The 23,115-nt window shown below is 34.3% G+C and overlaps 1 protein-coding gene across 2 annotated transcripts in view; it reads left to right on the top strand.

Moving 5' to 3' along the window:
* Window positions 1-23,115, top strand: part of LOC150095583 (rho family-interacting cell polarization regulator 2-like) — a 327,613-nt gene that overhangs the window by 140,045 nt on the left and 164,453 nt on the right. For both annotated transcript variants that reach the window (XM_090410002.1, XM_090410003.1), the window contains 2 exons: window positions 9,086-9,234; window positions 16,184-16,337. In XM_090410002.1, coding sequence (XP_090266128.1) covers window positions 9,086-9,234; window positions 16,184-16,337 — 303 coding nt within the window. The remainder of the gene's footprint in view (window positions 1-9,085; window positions 9,235-16,183; window positions 16,338-23,115) is intronic.

The following is a 23,115-nucleotide window of genomic DNA, read 5'->3' on the forward strand; positions in this document are numbered from 1 at the left end:
TGAACTCTCAGTAGTTGATGTGTAAAAGTAATTACTAAAGAAAGAGCCATACGGTTTTTCATTTTGGCTACATTTATAATGTAATTAAACACTATATCACAGTAACATTGAAAAAAATTTTATTTTATTTTGCACAAGGGAATTATTTTCCTGTATACAAAATAATAAAAAAAATTCATAATAAACATTAGACTTATTAAGAAACTTCAAAAAATAAGAGTTACTACAATTAAAAAAAAAAAAAAATGTGTAGAATAATCAGGAAAAAAACTTGACACCTGAAATCTGATCTTTTAATAGTAGAAAAATAAAATAAAATAAAACAGAAATATGATGCATGAGATCTTTTTAATTAAAGAAAAAAAAGAAACTGTTGCTTTTGAAGGGGGTGATGATTAAATAAACAGACAGGAATGAAATAATAAACAGAATTAAAAAATATTATGAAGAACTTTATATTGACAAAGAAAGAAATGCAGAGGATATTGCTGTGAAGAGCAGTGAATTGAGCATGCCAAAGGTTACAAAGGAAAAGTTGAGTGAGGTCAAAGTTTATGAGAGAAGAGTTTGAGGTAGCTTTGAAAATGATAGAAGGAAGGGCTACTGGGTGGGATTCAGGTGATATTGAAATTTGTAATGGAAGGCTGTCTGACTATCTGGCGAAGCTCTTCTCACTTTGTTTAAAATAGAGAAAAGCCAGAAGCATGGATTAAGCATTAATAATTTTTTTCATGAAAAAGGTAAAAATATCAAAAATTACTGTATCATTATTGAGAATATACAAATCATTTACAGATGTAATAAATAACAAAATAATGCATCAGCTTGAATATATGCAATTCCACAGACAGGTTGGATGTAGTGTTTTTTATTATATTCATTAAGCAAATATAGTAGAGAGACATGAATATAATAAACCTCTCTGGTTTGGCTGCATATGGTCTTTGAAAAATAAAAAAAAAAGTTATTCTTAAAACTTCAACTTATTTTAGATTCACTATTAAAACAAGATGTTGAAGAAACATGCCTAGAAAACTAGAAATAATATACACACACACACACAGTCATGATACCTCTGCATCAAACTACATATGATTAGTAAAGGATTTCCAATAAATAGACAAGGAGGTAAATCTCCAAAACTCTTTACATCTCTTCAAAGAATGGAGGAGTTAAAATATTAATGGAAATATTCTGATTCATCAGAAGTTTATAGAAACTGTGTTTTGCTTATGATATAGATTTAATGGAAGATGATATAAAAGACTAGAAATAAAAGTGAACTGGCTTAAGTGTCTAGTTAGGTGTGGAGAAATCAAAGATGAGTGACCAAGCTGGTTACAGGTATGTGGAATGCTTCCTATGAGAATAGCTTGAAGGTGCATGGATTGCAAAGGTTAGTTGATAAGCAGAAAAGAGGGGGACTTGATAGAAACTTATAAGTTATTAAAGGGTTTCTATAAGATTGACAGTCCGCGCAGTTAGCCTAGTGGCTTTGTACTTTGCAATCATATGCCTGGGGAAGGAGTGTCCTAGGTTCGATTCCCATTGGTGAGGAGCTCAAGGATCTTCCTCAGCCATAGCCAAGTTAGCCGGTCTTGGGCGTGAACAGCAGGGTTTTTTCCGCCAGTTTATCTGGTGTTTTTCATCCCCGCAAGCAGGCAAACTGGTCCGAGAACACACACACACGGATTACAGTCAGGAATACTGACCCAGCCATTGGTCTGATTTTTCAGCCTATGCCAGTTCTGGGGCCCAGATAAAATTTGGGGGGGACTAGATGGTACCGTGAACTCCCGTATAAAGGGGAAACGCTGTATCATCACACAGAATTTTATTTATTTATTGAGATTAACAGAAAATTTCTAAATACATGATCAATAGAGAAAGAGAACTAGGGATTGCTACTGGAAGTTGTGTGAGAGTGGTTGGTAAGGACAGGTGGATTAGGTTTTTTGCTTGGAGAGGGTGAATGAGTCGAATGAGTTGTCAGAATTAGTTGTGAGTTCCCTGAAAGTGAATGAGCTTAAGGAGGTGTTGTGCACATAAACATTAGTGTGGATCTCCTGCAGTGAGTCTTCTAACGTCATGGAGATAGCAATATAATGATATTAATACTGGGTTGAAGTTAAACATAATCAAAACAAAAGCAGTGGTGAATGACAAAATCATGCCAAAAAGAATACTGGAAGATGTAGAAGTGGAGGGAGCAGAATCATATAATTATTTTAAATAATAAATTTAGTTTAATCCTTTATCCAAGTGTGAGCAAACAAAGTTTCCGCCTGAAAGTATCTTCAGGACTGGGGTAAGGTGGTACAACACTGGGCAACTTGTTGCAAAGGTGGAGCAAGCTAACATCACTCCTATCTCAGTATCTCCCATAATGCAAAACACATCTCCTTGCAGATATGTCTAATGTTATCTAATGTTATGCATTAAGGGAAGGGTCACTACCCAGACTAGTTTCGACCCTTATTGAGGTCTCTTCAGTGGGAGCCGGGCCCAAGTGGAGATACTAGGCAGAAGCATTAGCAAGGTCATCTCTATCTATAGGAGTTGCCAAACGGTGTGCCACCTTTTTATTAAATTACTCTGGATGTAGAGAAAAATGTTGAAAGTTTATTTTTCACTTGGTTAGACTATAATAAATTTAGTTTAATCCTTTATTCGAGTGTGAGCAAACAAAGTTTGCACCTGAAAGTATCTTCAGGACTGGAGTAAGGTGGTACAACACCAGGCAACTCGTTGCAAAGGTGGAGCAAGCTAACATCACTCCTATCTCAGTATCTCCCATAATGCAAAACACATCTCCTTGAATCTCACACTTGGATAAAGGATTAAACTAAGTTTATTATAGTCTAACTAAGTGAAAAATAAACTTTCTATATATTTATTTTGATTAAATCATTGAAAATCAAAGTGGGTAGATAGACAGAAATCAAGGTACAAAGTTGGTGGCTTTTGTGAATCTGAAAGCTGTCATTAGAGGCAATATTCCAATTAGTTTGAAGAGAAAAGCACTGACAATATGGCGTACTCATAATATAATAACATATGACAGTGAAACCTAGAATTTAACTAAAGATATCATTTATAAATTGTGAGTTACCTGCAGAAGAACAGAAAGGACCATGTCTAGTGTGATGCTTCTCTAAGCATAAGAGAGCAAGAAGTATGCTGGACATAATACAAAATATAACAATGCAAGATCTTAGTGATCTTTGAATGAGAAATTTTCTTTGCTGGAAGGAAGCAGAATGAAATGGAGAAACCTACTTTCTCCACTCACTCTCCTTTCAGGAACCAATTTGTTACATAATCCTTTGATTCTCTCCAAATCATTCTTCTGCAACAACTTGGAGAGAACCAAAATATCGTAAAAAAAATTGGTACTTCTGCCTAACTAATGGATTTTCTATGTAAATCATTTGATATCATAATCATACTCAAACTGAGGATCTGCGATACTGTTGTGTCCCAATTTACGATTTTTATTCTATCTAACAATTTCCTCTTATCTATGTTCTTCTATTATCTACGCACGAGATATCACCAAAACTTATACTAATACTTAAGTTATTTCTCCCCTTAGTACCCCTAATATTTGTTTTTATACTGTGCCTTTGGGGATATTTAGTTTAAGATATTATATTCAAAAACAAGGAGAAAGAACTCAAATATGTCTGAAAGTGTAACTATGTTGCAGTTGTGACACTTTATCTCGTTTCTTAACATTAATTTCCCGCGTGATTAGGTTCGTATTTTTCAAGTGGTGCATTGGACAGCAATTTCAGACAACTTTTTTATCATTGAACAAAGGTTTATTAAATTCCTTAACATGGTACAATTCAATTTTTATGATTACTCAATTTAATGCTAAACTAAATACTTACAAACTAACATTAGCTTATTACAAGTAATTAGGCTATGATCCTATAATGAGTATTACGATCATGCCGCCATAACAATTCAACAAATGAGATTATGTTCAACAAATATAATTACAACATGGACAAATAAGATTAATTCACACTATTTTACTATTCAAACTTAAGCAGATTAATTAAGCCTTTTTCTGCACTAACACACAACTATGACAATTTAACCTTCCAATACATTACAATAGACATGCAAAATTCTCAGGACACTTGATTTTTCACATAACATTAACACTAGCCAGCTTACTTTTAATATATTCTGTCAGATACTAAAGTCCTAGTATAAATTTTCCTTGATCACTTCAACAGTTCCGTATTAGAATAATGATACTTATCACAGACAAATTTTTAGTTAACATTAGATATATTTTACAGTACCTTTCTTTCTTGGGGTTTTCATATGAACCTTTACCTTCTTCTGATTGAACTATCTTGATGTAACCTCACCGATAATCTGCTTCTCCTACGTTCTTTTTGGAATTGAACTAGGCTTACGCTGGCTTAACTTTTCGTAACTCTGAACACACTTTGAATCATCTATATATCGGCTGTGCAACTCGCCACGTGGACATCGATTTCTTTACTTCTTTCCCCTTCTCGTAGTTGTAGTTGTCACTGAAGTCGAAACACAAAGAATATGTTTTCTTTTCCTCGACTATATGGCATTCTTTGCTTCTCACATAGGAAATACGGAACCGAAATCCCGCTCACTTTTGTTTCCGTGTTGTGACGATGAGATATAACCCCTCTCGCCACTCAGGAAAACCCCGTGAAATCCCTACGAAAGAGCGCGCGAAGGACTCTCCTGGAACATAATCAAAATCAAAACCAAAAAAGCCTCGTGGGGGGGGGGGGGGTTCCATCCCTTTTATTCCTGTTCTCCTAACGGCACTTTTTCTAACTTCTTTTCTCCGCCCCCTACTTGTTTTTTGAAAAACGCCACCAATTAAGGTGGCGTTTTTCTGCCAAACGTCCTTTGATCGGCAAGCCCGTAACGATGTCTCAATCCGGGAATCGGCCCTGAGCGATAGTCTGTTGTTTTTCTTTTGCTAGCCTCTAATTTAATCCCCTTTCCAAAACTTTTCTGAATTTACTTAATAACTTAATCTCTAGCCTCTCACATACCATCTCTTATGACTAATCCTTTTCTGTCTTATTTATTTAACTTTTCTCATTTAAATCATATCACAATATTAATATTTTCTTTCTTTTGTTAATTAATTTAACAAACTCCTTTATATTTGATATATTTTATTGGATGCAAGAATCTTTCTTTTTCTTTTTATTAATTCAACTATTATCTTTTTTGCAGGGTTCTAATTTATTTTATTTATTCTTCATGTTACACCATGATAACTGAGAATTTTACATTCTTAAGATATCAGGGTGTAACAATACGATCAGTGCTTCACTTTTTAACTTTTCCATCACTTGCTTCACCATTACTATGAGATAATACTCAGACTGACAGATAGTGAAGGTTGTTCTGATGTATATAGGAGATCATCATCTGGTGTAGATTCGAATTTATCTAAACAGCAGTGTGAAATTCATGGATCTAGTCTTCAAGGGAAAAAAATGCTTGTCTTTAGAAATAGAAGCAAAATCCTCATTTCTTTGTATTTTGTGAATGCCATAATGCATGTGGCTATTTTAGAGAACTGAGGTTCACAAACCAGAAGAGTGACTTATTTGTGGACTCTTTTAAAACAAGCTTAAAAGCTGTTTTGCTGCATTATACTAACAAGAGGTGTTTGGTATTTCTTCCTTTCTCTCTCGCTCTCTCACACACACACACACTATATGGTGTAGTGAGAGAGAGAGGTTTCCATACATACTCTTTCACTTACATACAGTGTGTCTGTGTGTGTGTGAGTGAAATATCCAAGTAAGAGGAAGACTTGAAAATATGTTAGTTATTGTTAGTAATAAAATACAAAGATTGCCATTTTAAATTTTGACAAATGTTTGTTATAAATTGCAGCTCTATTGAGTATGCAAGTAAGATTTTCAAAACATCACAGAACATTGAAAGAGTGTTGTATTGAAAAAAATATGATATTGTGTAATGAAAAGAAAACATAAAAGTCAAGCCCTTATTGATCAGGAAAATCTTTTGGAATTGCATATTAAATTTTCTTATTGAACACTATATTAAAACATTGGACCAAAATGTATCCTGCATTCCAGTACCTGAGTTCCCAAATATTTTAAAAGCCCAACTTAAGAGAGAGATACCTCAGATTAAAGTGCTATTATTATAAACCATTTAATGACTTAGCATAACAGATTAAAAAAAAAAAAATGTAAATAAAGTTTTGACGATACCCTTTGGTTGGAACACCAGGTTTCGAATCCTGTCTAAGACGTGAAGAACCTTTATCGGGATTTTTCAACTGAAGGTAAGTTAGCCCATTTTTTATTGACATGGCAGGGTTTTTTCATTCCACCAAACAGGCAAACTGGCCATAAGAACATACACAGTTTACTGGCATAATACATCGGCCTTAATATCTTTATTGCTTTGGCCATCAATCCAAAACAACCAGCCTCCAGTTACTAATGCATTTTCAAGGTTGGAGTAATTAGAGTGTAATTATAAAAAAAATTAAAAAAAAAAAAAAAAAGAGCATGAAATATTCAAGTTGGTATCCTGATATTCTGACCACACACACACTATATGTATCCAAGGGTGGTCAGTTGATTTTAGCATAGGATAACAATCTCACAAATCTTTGGCAGTTTTTTGCAGCCAAATTTATTTTAATCGAGTATACTGTAGACTGTATGCTGATGTGTAGAATAGCCTTTCATTTTGGAAGCAACATCTTTTTAAGGTAGTTATGAAGTAAGATGGAGAAGAACTACACAAAGGAAGGAAATCACTATGCTTACTGCCCTTAATGCATTTTGCCTGATTTTCGGCAAAAAAAGGTTGGATTTAAACCAGATTTAGTAAAACTTGACAAATTTTAATGAGATTGAAGATATCAAATTGTATTAAATTTTGAACCAGAGCAGTTATTACTTAGTATCCTTTCAACTGTCTGCTGGCCTGGTTGGCCGAGTGCTTAGCGTATCTGCTCTTCAGCCAAAAGGCTACGGGTTCAAATCCTGCCATGGTCATGGATGTTTGCGATTGTTTGTGAAAAATACGAGTGGGAGTGGTCGGTGGTAGATGGAGTTTGTGTAGATGATGAAGATAGTTGCGGCTGATGGATTGGTGGAGATGCAGAGTTGTAGAGTAGTTGTCCTCCCTTGATGAGTCTTTGGACTCCCTCGAGGTGTTACATATTATTATTATTATTATTATTATTAACTGGTTCTTAATCCTACTACAACTGAACCAAAAAAAAGGGTCCAGGTTAAAACCAAAATTTTAAATAACGTTTTGTTTCTACTTTCAAGTTCCCTAGTATTGAAAGAGTTTTTGCTCTCTTAAGGTTTCTGTCTAGTTTCTGATGAGAACCAACCAGTTCGAAACAGCTGTCAGGCCAGTGAAACCTTAATGTTTTCTAAAGTGGTCTGCGCTAGGGCGACTCATAAATTCTGGCGGGCATAATCCTGTAAGTTTTCTGATCAACTTATTTTTTACAAAACTTTCATAGTTTCTACATTTGGTTTTGAAATAATGCTGGATCTAATATCCACTTGATTTTTATAATTTTTGTATCGCGAACTGAAGCCTTTTGGCTCTTTACTTTAGTAAATTCTGTACTACATTTCAGTGACATCAGTTTAAACAGATGAGAGTTATTTTTCTATAGATGGGTAGTAACAAATCTTATAGAAGCTTCTTTCTTTTCTTAAATTCAGCTGTATTACAAAATATTGCCAACCGATTAGAATGAGATATGATACTCAATTTGTGGGATACATAAGATGGAACATCCAGTCATTGCAGGTCAATTTTGTCACATGAGGAATGGGGTGGGGGAAGCTCTAAGTGTATACTCTATATAAATATACAGTAAACCCTCGATTTACCAGACTAATAGGGGCTAAGGGGTGTCCATTAAATTGCAAATTTTTTAAAATAAAAATATCTGTAACATTATTTTGCAATTTTATCAATATTAGCAACGTAATAACAAAAAAAATTGTTTTACACACACTTTTAGATAAGTTAATGTTCGATGTTGAGGCACTTGGTGGTAATCCTGCTTTGAAAAAACTATCAAGTTTTTTGAACTTTTGAATTCTACTGTTTTTTTTTTTATAATTAACTCGCTAAACTTATGAAAATGCGTGTAATAAAACTGCTGCAGAAGTCACGTCACTTGACAAAAGAACCAATTACAGTGCGATTGGTGTGATCACGTCCTAATCATTCGCCGAACATGTTTTATGAACGGTGACTCATTTATGTTGGCTAAATTACTACAGTGTTTTTCCAACATATGATAGCCTATTTGCCAAAATTTGTTAAAAATAACAGGAAATTAATAACAAAAAAATAACCTGTTAATTTAATTATAAGCAAATCTTGGTTAAAAGCATTTTAAAATTAAGAGGGTGTTAATTTTCACATGTGACATACTACCGGAAATTTTGTCCGTTAAATCGGAGGTTTACTGTACCTGCATTATCCTGCCAAAAGTTATAGGATACTTTCAGATATAAACAAAACATCTTTATTGATAAAATTCAATAATCTTTTGTCATTGATAGTTGTAGCATTTGCTTCATTGCAACATATAGGACTTTCTTTGTGTGTGACACATAATTTTATTATTTACTATTCTTCATTAAAATATATGAGGAAAAGCTGGCGACAATGTCTTTTTTGTTCATGTTTTTATGTGAAATTTACACGAGTTCGAGCATATAGGTATTATCACTTAAATTTGAGCCATAGAAGAGATTAAAAACAAAAAAAGATCCTTTTAACTATGTATTGCATTCAACCTTCTTAATCTAAGTATTTGAACATTAGTAAAATTATGAAGAAATATAAGAAACCTAATTTCGAACTTTGAGAGAACAATAATCTAGCATTGCTTTAATAATTTAAAGCAGTATGAAAATGACATTTAGTTTATATATGCTCTCATTAATTTGTTCTTCATACTAATAATATGAGGATTCCTTTATATATATATATATATATTTTTTTTTTTTTAATTTTTTTTTTCTAATCATAGGCAGTTGAAGTTCGAGGCTTAGGCAAAAATATTCTGTTAGGGAATAAATATTGTGAAACCAAAGACCTTTTTAGTGCACATCCACAGATAATGACCATAAATCTTAACCCAAGTGGATCATTAAAGTTAAATCTCATTATTACTTGGAAGTAAGTATATTATTATTGTTATTTTTATTATTAATATTATTATTAAGAGAGACCTCTAGGGAGCCAGAAACTCATCAAGAAAGGATGCAAGGATGCCCTTGCATCCTTTCCCCACCTTCATAAAATTAGAAATTCCATGTACTGAAATTCTGTATAACCCTTTCAGAAGTTTCTAAGTCTCAAACATATCAACTCTTTTTCTCCTGTTTGTTAGCGTCAGCAGCCTACAAATTCTCACTCTGTCTTCATAATCAGTATTTCACAACCCTGACATCATTTTTGACATTCTCCTTTACTCTCTCTCTCCACTTTATCAGAATCACCACAGAAAGCAGGAGACCAGACCTGGTTGCAATAATCCAAGTGAGTTCTTAATAAGACCTTGTAAAGATGCAAAATGGCTTCTTTATATTTACATGTCAAGGTTCATCTCGGTATTGCAGTTATTTTCTGGGTGTTTGTAGGTGGCTTAGGACGTAATGTGGAATCTCTGACAATTAATGTTTTCCAAATTTTGGGAAGTTTTATATGACTGTATTTATTTAAATTCGGTTGATTTCTGAATGCCACCACAGATTCTAAAAACAGTCTTCTTTTTTGAATTTACTATGGTAGAGCATGGTGGTTTTTCTCCAGGAGATTCTGTGAGCTGTATCCAAAACAGGTCTGCAAGGCCAGATTGACCATAGTTGTGATTGAGATGTATGATTTATGTTCTTTTAAATGGATGGTTGCTGATCTGCCTGTCTGTCCAAGGTAAGCTAGCTTGCTGGAACAGGGTACTCTATATACTCCAGGCATTGAGAGAGGAGGGAGCTGATCTTTGGTGGAACGATAAGGGTAGTAAGTTTACGGTGGGGCTTAAACACTGTGTGGAGGTTGTACTTTCTTAATGACCTGACTATTTCTTCTGATGTGCCACGGATGTGGGCTATGGTGATGGCATTTCTGAAGAGATGGCTGGGGAATGGGGAGGATCTGATTATTTTTTTAATTCTGTAATCGCTGTAGGCATTGGAAAGGAAAGTGTTGTGCATGTGGTTGAGTTAGGTTCAACGGGAGGTTCCACTGAACAAAACTTGTGGGCTCTATCGGTTAGAGTTTTAATAATGCCATATTGTCGAGAGGGATGGCGATGGGAGAGTTTGTGAATGTATCTACCTATGTGAGTAGGTTTTCTATATACAGAGAAGGAAAGGTTACCATTAGGAAGGCGTGTCACTAACGTGTCTAGGAAAGATAAACTATTGTTATTTTCTTTTTCCATCATAAACTGGATTCTTGGATGTAGAGCTATTGAAGTGACTGAGGAAGGAGTCTAATGTGTTTGAGCCATGAGGCCAAAATAGAGAAAACATCTACATATCTTAGCCATATAGAAAGTTTGAGAAGGTATGAGTCTATGGCTCATTTTTCAAACATTAATTGTCAGAGATCCCACAATACATCCTAGGCCACCTACAAATGTCCATAGAGGGTGCAACACCTAGATAGGACTTTAGAGTCACCCACATGTTTCACTTAGTAGTGTATTGTATTTGAGTTTGTTGTTACAAAAGTTATTTGTAATCCCTGAAGATGTCTCAGTGACTGAGAAATATTGGAAGCATTAAAATTAGTTTTAATCCTTTCCCAGTGTCGATAATATTCCTTTAAACTTCCAACATGATGCCCACAATTCCAGCCTGTTCAAATCATTCTGCAAGTACTGCATATCAGCAGCACTCCTGATTACCCTACCTATCTTTGCATTATCAACAAATATCTGTATGTCACATGTCAAATCCTTCCCAATGTCATTAATGTAGAGATTGAATAACAATGGGCCAAGGATAGATCCTTGAGGCATACCACTGGTTACTTTGAATCTTGCAGATTCATATCCTCCATATACACCACTTCTTGATATCTGTCAGTCAGCCATCCTCTTATTCATGCAGTAGTTTATAATCCAACCCCATATTCTCCAATTTATGCAACAGTATTTCATGCTATATTCTGTCAAAAGCCTTAGCAAAATCCAAAAGTATCATGGTATATCCATTCCCTTATCTAACTCAGTGGTAACATTATTAGACAATGTGAGCAAGTTGCTAAAACGTGAACTTCTCTTGGTAAATCCATTCTGTTCATTGCAAATTAGAGATTCTCTACCATCCCATTTCTGAATGCGAGTCTTAACCAACCTTTCCGAAATCTTGACCACCACTCCAAATATACTGATTGGTTGATAGTTGGGTACATTGGTCTGTACACCACCTTTGTGAAATGGGATTATCATACATTCTTTCCACTTTTGTGGAATCTTCTCTGTTTTGAGACTCAAATTGTATTTTCACTGACTATATTCACTGTAATGAATTTAGGAAAAGGAATAACCATTTCAGCTGAACACTCTTTTAGAATCCATGCTGATATCTCATCAGTTCCTATTGCAGAAAATTTTATTCAATTTGTGCAGCAGCTCTAGTACCACCTCCTCAAACATGAGTTTTCTCAAGAGTGAAGAGGTAGCGGTCAGTTCAATGTTGCATATACCAGGTAAATAACTTTTAGCAAAATGGCCACTCATTACTTGAACAATCTCTTCTGCATCAGCCACCTGCATACCATCTGCATTCATTAGAGTTATTCTTTCAGATTCATTCTTTCTTTTATTTGCAGCATAATGATGGAATTCTTTTGGGTTGTCTTTTACTTGCTGAGCCAGTTTCTTTTCATATTCACTTAGCTTTCTGTACAACACTTGTGACTCTTTTGGCCTGCTACTTATAATTATGTATCATAACTGACATCATCCTTATGCACACGGTATTCCTTCCACATAATCTTTTTCTTAAAAATGTCTTGCTTAATTAGATTACACATCCATTTTACTCCTTGTTATTTATTCTTCGAATTCTAGAGACACATTCTGATATTGCATCATTTAAGTATTTTTTTAAACACTTCCCATGCACTGTCGATATCTTTCCCATCCAAGAACTGATACAATGGTGCAGAACCTGGCATACTCCTCAGGTGGTCACAATTTCCTGCTTATTGTTACTGTATGTTACTAGTAGTTCAGCACACAACCTTTTCTGAATGGAACATTCATAAACTTAGCCACTTCTCAAGCTCAAGTGAGTTCCACATGATCATTGTCACCAACCGGAGACAGAATTGTTACATCTTTAATGAATTCTCCCCCTCCCCCCGACTCTATAAACAGATCTAACACTCTTTAACCACTCTTTCTATCACATGATACTTGAAGAAGTTGTCTCGCAACAGCTCAATAAATTCATTTTCATTATTTTCATGAGATTTTACTGCTACCCAATCAGTGTTTGGATAATTAAAGTCTCCCATTATGATTACTCTTTTCGTGCCCATCATCTTTATTTAGTGATGCATTTATTCATCATTAGCAACTGATCCACCAGTCTATAACAACACTACCTGTGTATTTGATCTTGTTAGACTCTGCCCCGCACCAAATGGCTTCAGACTCACTGCCATGTGAAAAACTGTTACTAGTATTTCATTCGTAAGTCTCAACTCTGACTGGATTCAGGCCATCTGATAATATTAGCAACACACACATCCTCCTCTCCTATCCTTTCTAAAAATACTATACCATTTGCACTTGATACTATATGGTATGTCTGTTACTGATAGCCAGGTCTCACTTATGCCTATAATACCTATAATATGAGGTCCTAATATATTAACCAAGGCAACAAACTCTACTCCTTTGTTTCTGATATTCCTAGTATTTGTGTGCAGACAGACATAAAAGTTACCTGCATGGGTTTTTTTTTTTGTCTGTGGTCTGCATGACACAGTTCGACAACTTGCAGACATCTTTACACATGTTTGATAAGACCGAACACAAAATTATTCTCTCTTCATAATCACTTCCATAATAATAACAGTTTCCTAACATTATTGCTCTTACACACAGATTCTCACAATTCCTCCCATCATAATTCAGATATGTTTGTATTTTTATTCTGGACAATCACTGATAATGTATTACATGATGTTATATTATATCTCTATAGCAAACCTTTAGAGACCATGGAACGTTCACTGTAATGAATTTAGGGAAAGTAAGATTAATTGCCTCCCCTTCCTGCTCCATTCCCATGAAACAGAGGAGGTGGCAGAAAACAGAACACAGTGGAAGTTGCAGGGAATACCATGGCACAGAACTCAACAGCTCAGTAAATTCAGTTTCATTCTATTCATGCAATTTCACAGCTACCCAATCAGTGTTTGAATAATTAAATTCCCCCTTATGATTACTCTTTTTTCACCCATCGTCTTTATTTAGTGATGCACATGATAATATAAGAAAGAAGAGAATTTGAGTTCTCTTCTTTCATTATGTCTCTCATTATTGTTTGCATTCATACTTTTTCATGTCATTTTTTGGTTAATGCCACTTTCTGATTTTACTGACTTCAGCTACAGTTTTTTATTTCTTTATTTTCTAGTTTTAATACAAAAATTAATAATTTTTATGCAGTACTCCCAACAGTTATACTTTGTGACATCACTTATGAAGAAATTTGGTTTGCTGTCATAGTGGTCATGCATTTACTGTATGCAATAAGGAGCTTAAAATAGCATTAGTTGTACTGGTCTTAAATTGAGTCTTTTCTGTAATTTGTTATAGCACTTCATTTCGTCATAGTAGTATTCACGATAGTGTGGGTCTACTACCATAGTGTCTAAAAATGCTTCTTCTCTCTTGGTGATAAACATAATACAACTAGAGTTGTTAATCACAGGAAGTTATTAAACATAAATTCAGCTTGTAAAAAGTGGGGAGAGTATCTTTCTGTTTCTTAATTTTGGTGCTTATAGTAGTACTTAGTTAGACCTTGTATTATCGTATTACATTTGGAGAATGAAGGATTCGTACTATATCAGTGCTGCAGCAAGCATTGAGCCTTAGATTATATGAAAGACTTTTTTCTGATATATAATTTTTATGACATTATAATAAAGATCTGTATTTAAGTTTTGTAGATCTGGAAAAGGCATATGTCAAGGTGCCAAGAGAGAAGCTATTCAATAATACAGTTATATGGTGTCACTGGAGCAATATATCAAGCAATATTTAGTCTTTATTTGAGTTGTAAGTCAGCAGTTAGAATTGAAGGAAGTGCAGTAACATGGTTTAATGTTAAATCTGGTGTCAGACAAGGATGTACTTTATCCCCTCTGTTATTCATTATCTATATGGATCACGTTATGAAGGAAAATGATATTAGATCTGATGTCAAAATTGGAGATGTTAATGTCAGCTCTTTGCTTTATGCAGATGATGTTATACTTCTAAATAAATTTGCTAGAAGTCTGCAAGATTCTCTGACTAAATTGAATAACTATTGTAATAGATATGGTATGAACGTCAGCAATAACAAGACAATGAAAATAGGCAGATGCATTGAAAATATCAACTGCATTGTGAATGGAGGACCTATAGAATAAGTAAAACATTTCAGCTACTTAGGCACGATTTTTAGGTGAAGATGATAAATTAAATATGGAAATAGACAACAGAATTAACAAAGCTAGTATGGTAGGAAGGCAACTGAATAAATTTATATGGAATAAGAGAGAAATTAGTCAAAACACTAAATGAACTTATACAAGACAGTGTTCAAACCAATTTTAACTTATGGATCTGAGAGCTGGGTCAGAAGTAAAACACTTAACCAAAGACTAGAGACCACAGATATGAGAGTCTTGAGGAAGATTAGGGGCATGAACAAATGGCATCAATGGCAATATCATATTACAAACAAGGATATTAGGAAAGAACTTAACATTGTCAGCATCCAGGAATGCGTTAGCAGAGCTAATCTCAGGTGGTATGGTCACTTCAACAGAATGGGTGAAGAAAGATTAGCAAAACAAGTGTTCTCTGCCAGGTTAGCAAGAAAAGGACTCAGAGGAAGACAAAAATATAGGTGGATTGATACTGTACACAGTGTCTTAGACGATAGAAATATAAGATCTGATAATGTTGGAGTCTTGACAAGTAACAGACTGATTTGGAGGAAAATTGTAGATATGAAGTTAGTAATGATGTAAATTTTTCATGTAGTACTATCATATCCTGTACACTCCTTGGGGATACATGGCAGGAATTTGATGATGATGATAATTTTTTTGAGAATTCTGCAAAATCAAATAACCGGAATATTTGAACAGTCCATTGAAAAACAAGCTGGATTTATTAAAAATCGATCTTCAGTTGACCAGATTTTCATCCAACACAAAATTGCATAAATAGCTTGGGGAAAAGTCATTTATCTTTGTTGTTTTGTTGATTATAAACATGCATTTGACTCTTAAAATAGGGGATAATTACACTAAGTTCTATATTATAAAGATATAGATTATGAAGTACCTGATATTATCAAAAGATCAAAGCAGTGGTTCAGTATGGTAATCTCGCTAGACAGCTATTTAGTGTGAAGAGAGGAATGATGCTCACCCTCATCCCACCTACTTTTTATAGAAGATATTATTAATAATGCAGTAGAGGAAAAATATCATGATAAGTAGCAGATATATCATGTAAAATATTCAAATGGCATTATTATAATTGCTTTCACACCATTTCAAATAACTAAAAAAAAGTCTATATTGTTGTTGTTTTTTTGTTATGGGCAACAATGGTTGCCTTTAACTTCTTGGAGAGTAGTGAATGAGTGGAATGTATTGCCAAAGGTGGTTGTGAGTGCCCCAACAGTGAATAGGTTTAAGGTGCTGTATGATAGGTATTGTGCTAATGGATAGAGTAGGTCTCCCGTGATGGGTGTTTTGACTCCATGGAGTGCTCATATAAATAATATAATAGTAATAATATATATACCGTATTTTCTAATCTTGAACAAAAGAAAAAAATATTTAAATGAAGTTAATAGACTTTTTTTTTTTCCAGTCCATTACATGTATATCCAGATGAGTCCTCTTCGAAACCTATTCCTCCACTGTTAGCATCTCTAGGTTCACCTCTTGCTCGTCGAAGAGGAGGCCCACCTCCTCCAATTCAGGAAGATTCACACCTTTCAGAATCTCTTTGTACATCAAGAATGGTTTGTACACATCTTTCTCTGCAAGGATTCATTTAAATATTTATGAAGTTGTGTATACATTGCAGCTCCCATTTAATGTTGACCATTGCAAACATATGATTCTCAATAGACGAGAAAAAGTAGAAGTTGCTCTCATCCCGACCTTCATAAACACAGCAGAAATTTCAAAGATTGAAGTATAAGTTCAATACTTATTTTACAAACTTATGATTGTTATGAACTTATAATTCATTTTGGAGCTTGTTTTTAGTCTAATGAATTACTCAGCATTTGGTATAATTTGCTAACTCTTAATTAGAAATGTAGGTTATTTTATATTCTGTTCCATAAAAAGTGGTATCAGACCACCTATAATGTGAAGAAGTCAAAGAAATTCTTACATGCCTAAAGTATGGCTCAGGCTCTTGATAAACCCATTCTGTTCATTGCTAGTTCCTTAATTTTTTTTCTTTTAAAGAACTACAAATGAACATGGGGAGTCTGATATTGAAAACTTTTGAAAGTATGAAAAGAAGAAAAAAAGCTATATACAAAGTGGCCCATAAGTCATGAAACATGATGTAGAAAGGGCCTTGTGTTTGTGACAGCTGCATAAGTTTTTTAACATCACCAGATTTTTTTTAACTTTTCTTAACTAATAACGTTTTTTTACAGATATTAGTTTTTCATAATTAATAAAAATTATTAGTTATGAAAAACCACATTACGTAAATGCCTTCTATTTTAAGCTTCACAAAGATGGGCCCTTTCTACAGACTGTTCTGTGACTTACCTTGTATATGTGTGTGTGTGTGTGTGTGTATATGTGTGTATATATATATATATATATATTTTTTTTTTTTTATGAAACAGATTAAATAACTAAGCTGAGAGATAAAAATAGAAACACTATTTTATTTTAAATAAGCCACACAACTAGTTTCGTCTTCTTAGAAGACTTCATCGGGTGCATAACATGAGACAAATACCAACAAACATTGCAAGAGAGCAAAATTTATGCATTGAAATGCTACTGTATTAACATTTGAAGCTGTTCCTTTTTTCAGTGGTAGTTACGTGAGAATACAAAGAAGAAGAATTATTTCACTGGAACAGTATATTGTGTTCTCATTGACATTTCATCCTTACAAGCAATTTTCTCTGAAATTATCTCTCGTCTGTCCCAGTTAGTGTTGTGTGAATAGAAGGAAAAATATTGTTTGAATAGAATGTTAATGTTGCATTGAAATAGACATTCTGTCTTTAGAAGTATTTGTTTGATTCTGGGAATTTATATGAATCGACTTAGGATTAGACTGTCTCCAGTGTTATATTTTGAGCACATTTGAACAAGCAGTTGAATTCAAGATAGAATGATTCAAGACCTGAATATTGTTTCAAGTCAAGCCATTATATGTGTTGCTTTTGTTATGAATAGAAGTTTTATATGTAACTATCAAGTTTCTCTAATTGAAAGTACGGGCATTCTTTCTTTACTTGCTTAATAGTGTGAAAGTACATGTCTGACTTTAGGTTAATATTCTTTTGTCACATAGAAAAACAAGTGTATGCTGTTATGTTTATTAGTGATAGTTTCTTTAAAATCTATCTTAAGATGTTCTGAGAAGTAACATCATCAGTACATGTTGCTAGTTTCTTAATTTTTGAATTGGTATTTTTAGCAACATTCCTATGATTTTTTTTTTTTTTAGATTCCATACACAAGCAATACAAGAGCCTATAGCATGCTAGTGTAAGGTTGAATTAATTGTGGTCCTCTGTATACAAATTTCATTTTTTTTTTAAATTCTCTATGGAATTTAAATTTGGAAGTGGGAGACTCAAGTCAGATCTTTTTTTTTTTTTTTTTACCCCAGTCCTGAAGATACTTTTAGGCGCAAACTTCTTTGTTTGCACACACTTGGATAAAGGATTAAACTAGATTTATTATTATTCAAGTCAAATCGTAGTGTATAAATCAACCCTGATATTTTAAAATCACTTCAAAATATTGATGGGTGTGAAGATTTAGATGAGGAAAATATTAACAAGCAATTAAATATAGACAAAAATGAAAGCTCGATACAAAAAAAAAAAAAAAATGATTGACAATGACTTAATCCAAAGTGTTCAGGAACCAAAGCCAACAGCTGGATCAAGTGTTTCTCTCAATGAGGATAATGATGAGGAACTACAACCAGCTTACAAAGTAAGTTGTAATGAAGCCCTAACAGCTGCAGAAACATTACTTAAATTCATCGAAAGTCTATGATGATTACATTGAAGTTTTACAAATTCTTGGAAGTATAAGAAAAATAAAACAAAATATTGCTACAAAAAATAAACAGAAATCATGAACTTTCTGCTATTTAAAAATATTCATTTTGTATTTACATACTACAATAATGATTATCTTATTTTTTTTTTTTTTTTTTTTTTTTGTATATTTAACCCAATAAAAGATAATTTTGATTAACTGTTTGTTTTTCAGTTCTCTGGGCTGTAGCATCTCCCTATAAATAATTGATGCTTTACTGTACTTGTAGAAGAGACATAAAGCTGAAACTGTGCATCTGTGCAATAGACAAAGTGAGTCTGTGGGGGGGGGGGGTATCTGTGGGCTAAATTGCTCTTCTCTGGACAATATCAAGAATTTTTAGAAGGTTTTAGGTGCATCACCCCAAATGCATGATGTATTCTAAGGATGAGCAAATTTGGGATTTGTATAGTGTTAATGTTAAAGCTTGGGCTTCCCCAAGCGGGCAGCTTGGGGAAGCCCAAGTAGGCAGCTCCGAATAATGAATAAGGAGCCGTGGACCAAAGGCACACGTCAGAACCATGGTCAGGAGAAGTGCTGTAGACCACTGTAAAGATGCCAGCAAGTAGAAGAAGAAAAAGGTCCCCAGTCCTGTGCGGCTCTTTGCAATTCCACCAAGGTGGTGGTGAGAAATCTGCAAGAGCAGGGGGTGCTAAGAATCTCACAGAGGAAGGTAGACCACCATCTGAAAATTCGACCCTATTTATTGGTTCCTTCAACACTCGAACTCTGTCTTCTGACTCCCATATTGATTTCCTGCTTCAAGAACTGCAAAATATAAAGTTTGATGTCCTTGCTATCTGTGATACCTGAAGAAGCTCTGAATTAACAGCAAAATGGAACAATGGCAACCAAATTTTCCTGGGAGCCTCGGATAACACTACAAGGGCTGGAGGAGTTGGCTTCATCATAAATGAAAAGCTAACTAAAAATATTATTTCTTCTACAATCCATTCTGAATGACTAGGAACACTAATATTAAAAATTGGAGAATAAAAATAATAATAGCCTACGCACCCACCTCAACAGCTGACAAAGAAGAAATAGAAAATTTCTATGAACCTACGAGAAACATTACTGAAAAAAAAAACATACACACTAGTGTGTGGAGATTTCAATGCAAAGATTGGTACAGGATTTATTGAAGAAAAATACATTGGACCGTGGGGGAAAGGGGAAAGAAATGAACGAGGTGAACTCCTGGCAGAATTTGTAGAAGCAGAAAGGCTGTACATTATGAATAGTTTCTTTAAAAAGAGAACTGGAAAAAGATGGACTTGGCAATCTCCAAATGGAGAGACAAGAAATGAAATTGATTTCATCCTAACAGATTGCAAAAGAATAATAAAAAATGTCGAAGTCATTGGGAAAACGTACTGCGACATTCATTCAAACCACCGTCCAATAAGAGCCTCTCTCAAAATACATAAAAAAAATGAAGGACGCATACGAGCACAGTCCAACCATAAAAAAACGCTCGAAACAGATAAACCCAGAAGAATTTAGAAAAAAGGTGGAAGAAACTGACTGGAAATTAAAAAATGACATCGACGAAGATTTAACAAACTTTAACAATAAATTAATGAACTTCAAAGAAAGAACCTCGTATGAACTTCCTCCTAAGACCAGGGAATGCCTATCAGCAAGAACAATAGAACTATTGAAGAAAGGAAGAATATTGAAAAATACAGGAAAAGATCGTCTACAATATAAAATTATTTGTAAACAACTGAGGCAGAATATCAAAGACGACTATAACATATATAGAACAACAAAATTGGCAGAAGCAGCTAAGCTCCGCAGTAGCCTAAAAAAAGTAGAAAAATAAATAAATCTAAAGCAGTCACTACTGTCAGCCTTCATAGACAATCAAGGAAACAGACACACAAACAGAGGTGAAATGGAAAAAATAGTAAAATCGTTTTATGAGAACCTTTACTCATCTAAACAAGTAATCACAGCTCCAGTACCAGACGAAAATTTGGAAAATCTCGAAATACCATGTGTCCTACCTGAAGAAATAAAAATGGCTATCCACCATATGAAAAATGACCGATCACCAGGAATTGACGGTATAAAATCTGATGAATTAAAAATGGGTGGACAAATACTCTTTAAAGCTCTAGCAGAAAGGTTTACCCGATATATACAATTAAGGAAAGTACCTACTGAATGAAAAACATCAAAGACCATAATTCTGCATAAAAAAGGTAATAAAGAAGACATCAGTAACTACAGACCTATCTGTCTATTAGCACACACGTATAAAATATTTGCCAGAATCATCCTAAACTGAATACAAACCTCCATCAATGAAAATAGCTGCAAAGAACAGGCTGGTTTCAATAAAGGCTTTTCAACAATAGATCGCATTCAAACTATTACTCAGCTAACAGAAAGATGCAGAGAATACCAGATCCCACTTTGTCTTCTTTTTATAGATTTTAAAAAGGCATTTGACACTGCTGAGCATAATGCAGTATTCCAAGCTTTAATAGAACAAGGCATAGAAAAAGCATACATCCAACTCATAAAAGATATCTACAAAGAAAGCACAACAAATATCACCCTTTTCAATCGCCCGATTAAAATTAACTTAAGTAGAGGAGTACGTCAGGGTGATGTCTTATCACCTAATCTCTTCACATCTACTCTGGACAGCATCATTCAAAAAATTGACATGAAAGATGGAATAAACATTGATGGTGAAATATTAAATATCCCGTTATTTGCCGATGATGTGGTATTAATATCTCACTCACCCAAACTCATAGAATCAATGCTGAATAACATAACTGCCAAAAAATTGGATTGGATTGGAAATACACCCTGACAAAACAAGATGGATGAAAAATAAATACTGTAAAGATCATACAATCACTCTAGAATCGCACACCATTGAAAAAGTTGAAGAATACATCTACCTCGGCCAGTCCATAAAAATGAATAATGATATATCAAATGAAATAGCAAGGAGAAAAAGAGCTGGTTGGATAGCCTTCAACAAAATAAAATCAACAATTACCAACCAAAACATAGATATAGACATAAAAGTCCATCTTTTCAATAGTCACATCTTACCAGCATTAACTTATGGCAGTGAAACATGGGAACACAACTTTAAAAGAAGAACAAAGCTTAATAACAACTCAACGTGCAATAGAAAGAAGAATATGCAATATAAACAAAATAGACCACGTAAGACACACAGAAATCAGGAAGAAGTCCGGACTCACATAACATATATAATAAAAGCAATCTACAACAGCAAAAGAAGATGAGCAGGACATCTCGCCAGAATGAGAGACAACAGATACAGTCAGAGTTACAAACTGGTATCTGAGAGATACCAAAAGGAAACCTGGAAGACCAGCCTTAAGGTGGGAAGACCCAATGATTAAGAAAGTTGGAAGAAAATGGAGAAGAAAGGCCCAAGACAGGAATAGCTGGACTCTTTACGACCTGCAGTCATGGAGAAATCCGGACTGAAACCACAGGTCCATCAAGGTAATCAAGGCATAGTGTTAATTGCTGGGTGGGTGTAAAGCAGAATCATGACCAGAGAAAAGAATGGCTAGTTTTAGAGGCTATGGAAGCTATTGATTTATATCCACTCAGCAATTAATGCTATACAAATCCCAAATCTGCTCTTCCTTAGAATACTTCATGCATTACTGAGGCACTCTTGCATGTAACAAAGCTAGAAAGAGAGGGTGCCATCTGCCATGATACACAGCAAATGATCAGAGAGAAAGGTGACTATCCAATTACAGAGGTTGGAAGGTATACCAGAGGAAGGAAGTTTGCTAAGCAGGCCTGAATGGCATATTATTAAAAGCTCTGGAAATATCATTGACAGTAGCACATTTCTCTGAATCCTTCCATGGCATATGTCGAGCGGTAGGTGATGATATGTAGGCTCTGATATAAGCTGGGGATCTAGATTGCTGATTAAATGGTGAGACTAGAAGGTAGTGGAAAAGTTGATTGGTAATTGGGTGAAAGGCTTTTATCTCTCTCTTTCTCTAAGTGCCAGCTGAGTATAGAAGATTTGAGAGAATGGAAATTAGGTATTAGTTAAACATGTTTGAGTACAATTGGAGAGATGCCATTAGAACCAAAAGCGTTTTAGTGTCCAAGTTACTTAGTATTTACCTTATGTCGGCGATTTTCAACCAGTGTGCTGCAAGAGGTCTTCAAGTGTACCATGAGATTTATGAAAACAAATTAATTGAAAACAAATTCTTGTGTGTGTAAATCAATCAAAATTATGCCCATTTTTTGCCAGATCATCAAAAAAATTAAAAGAATATATTTTTAGTGTGCCATATTATCGAAAAGTTGAAAATCACTGCCTTACGTCTTTTTTGCCAAAATACAATATTTTCAGTATTCATATGAAATGCAAACACTAGAAATATTCCACTCACTCATTCTCTCTCTCTCTCTCTCTCTCTCTCTCTCTTGCACTTTCTGGAAAAC

Source organism: Typopeltis vanoorti, chromosome 20 (assembly GCF_054136105.1).
Source record: "Typopeltis vanoorti isolate ZY-2024b chromosome 20, IOZ_Tvanoo_1.0, whole genome shotgun sequence".
In the NCBI taxonomy this organism is placed as follows: domain Eukaryota; kingdom Metazoa; phylum Arthropoda; class Arachnida; order Uropygi; family Thelyphonidae; genus Typopeltis; species Typopeltis vanoorti.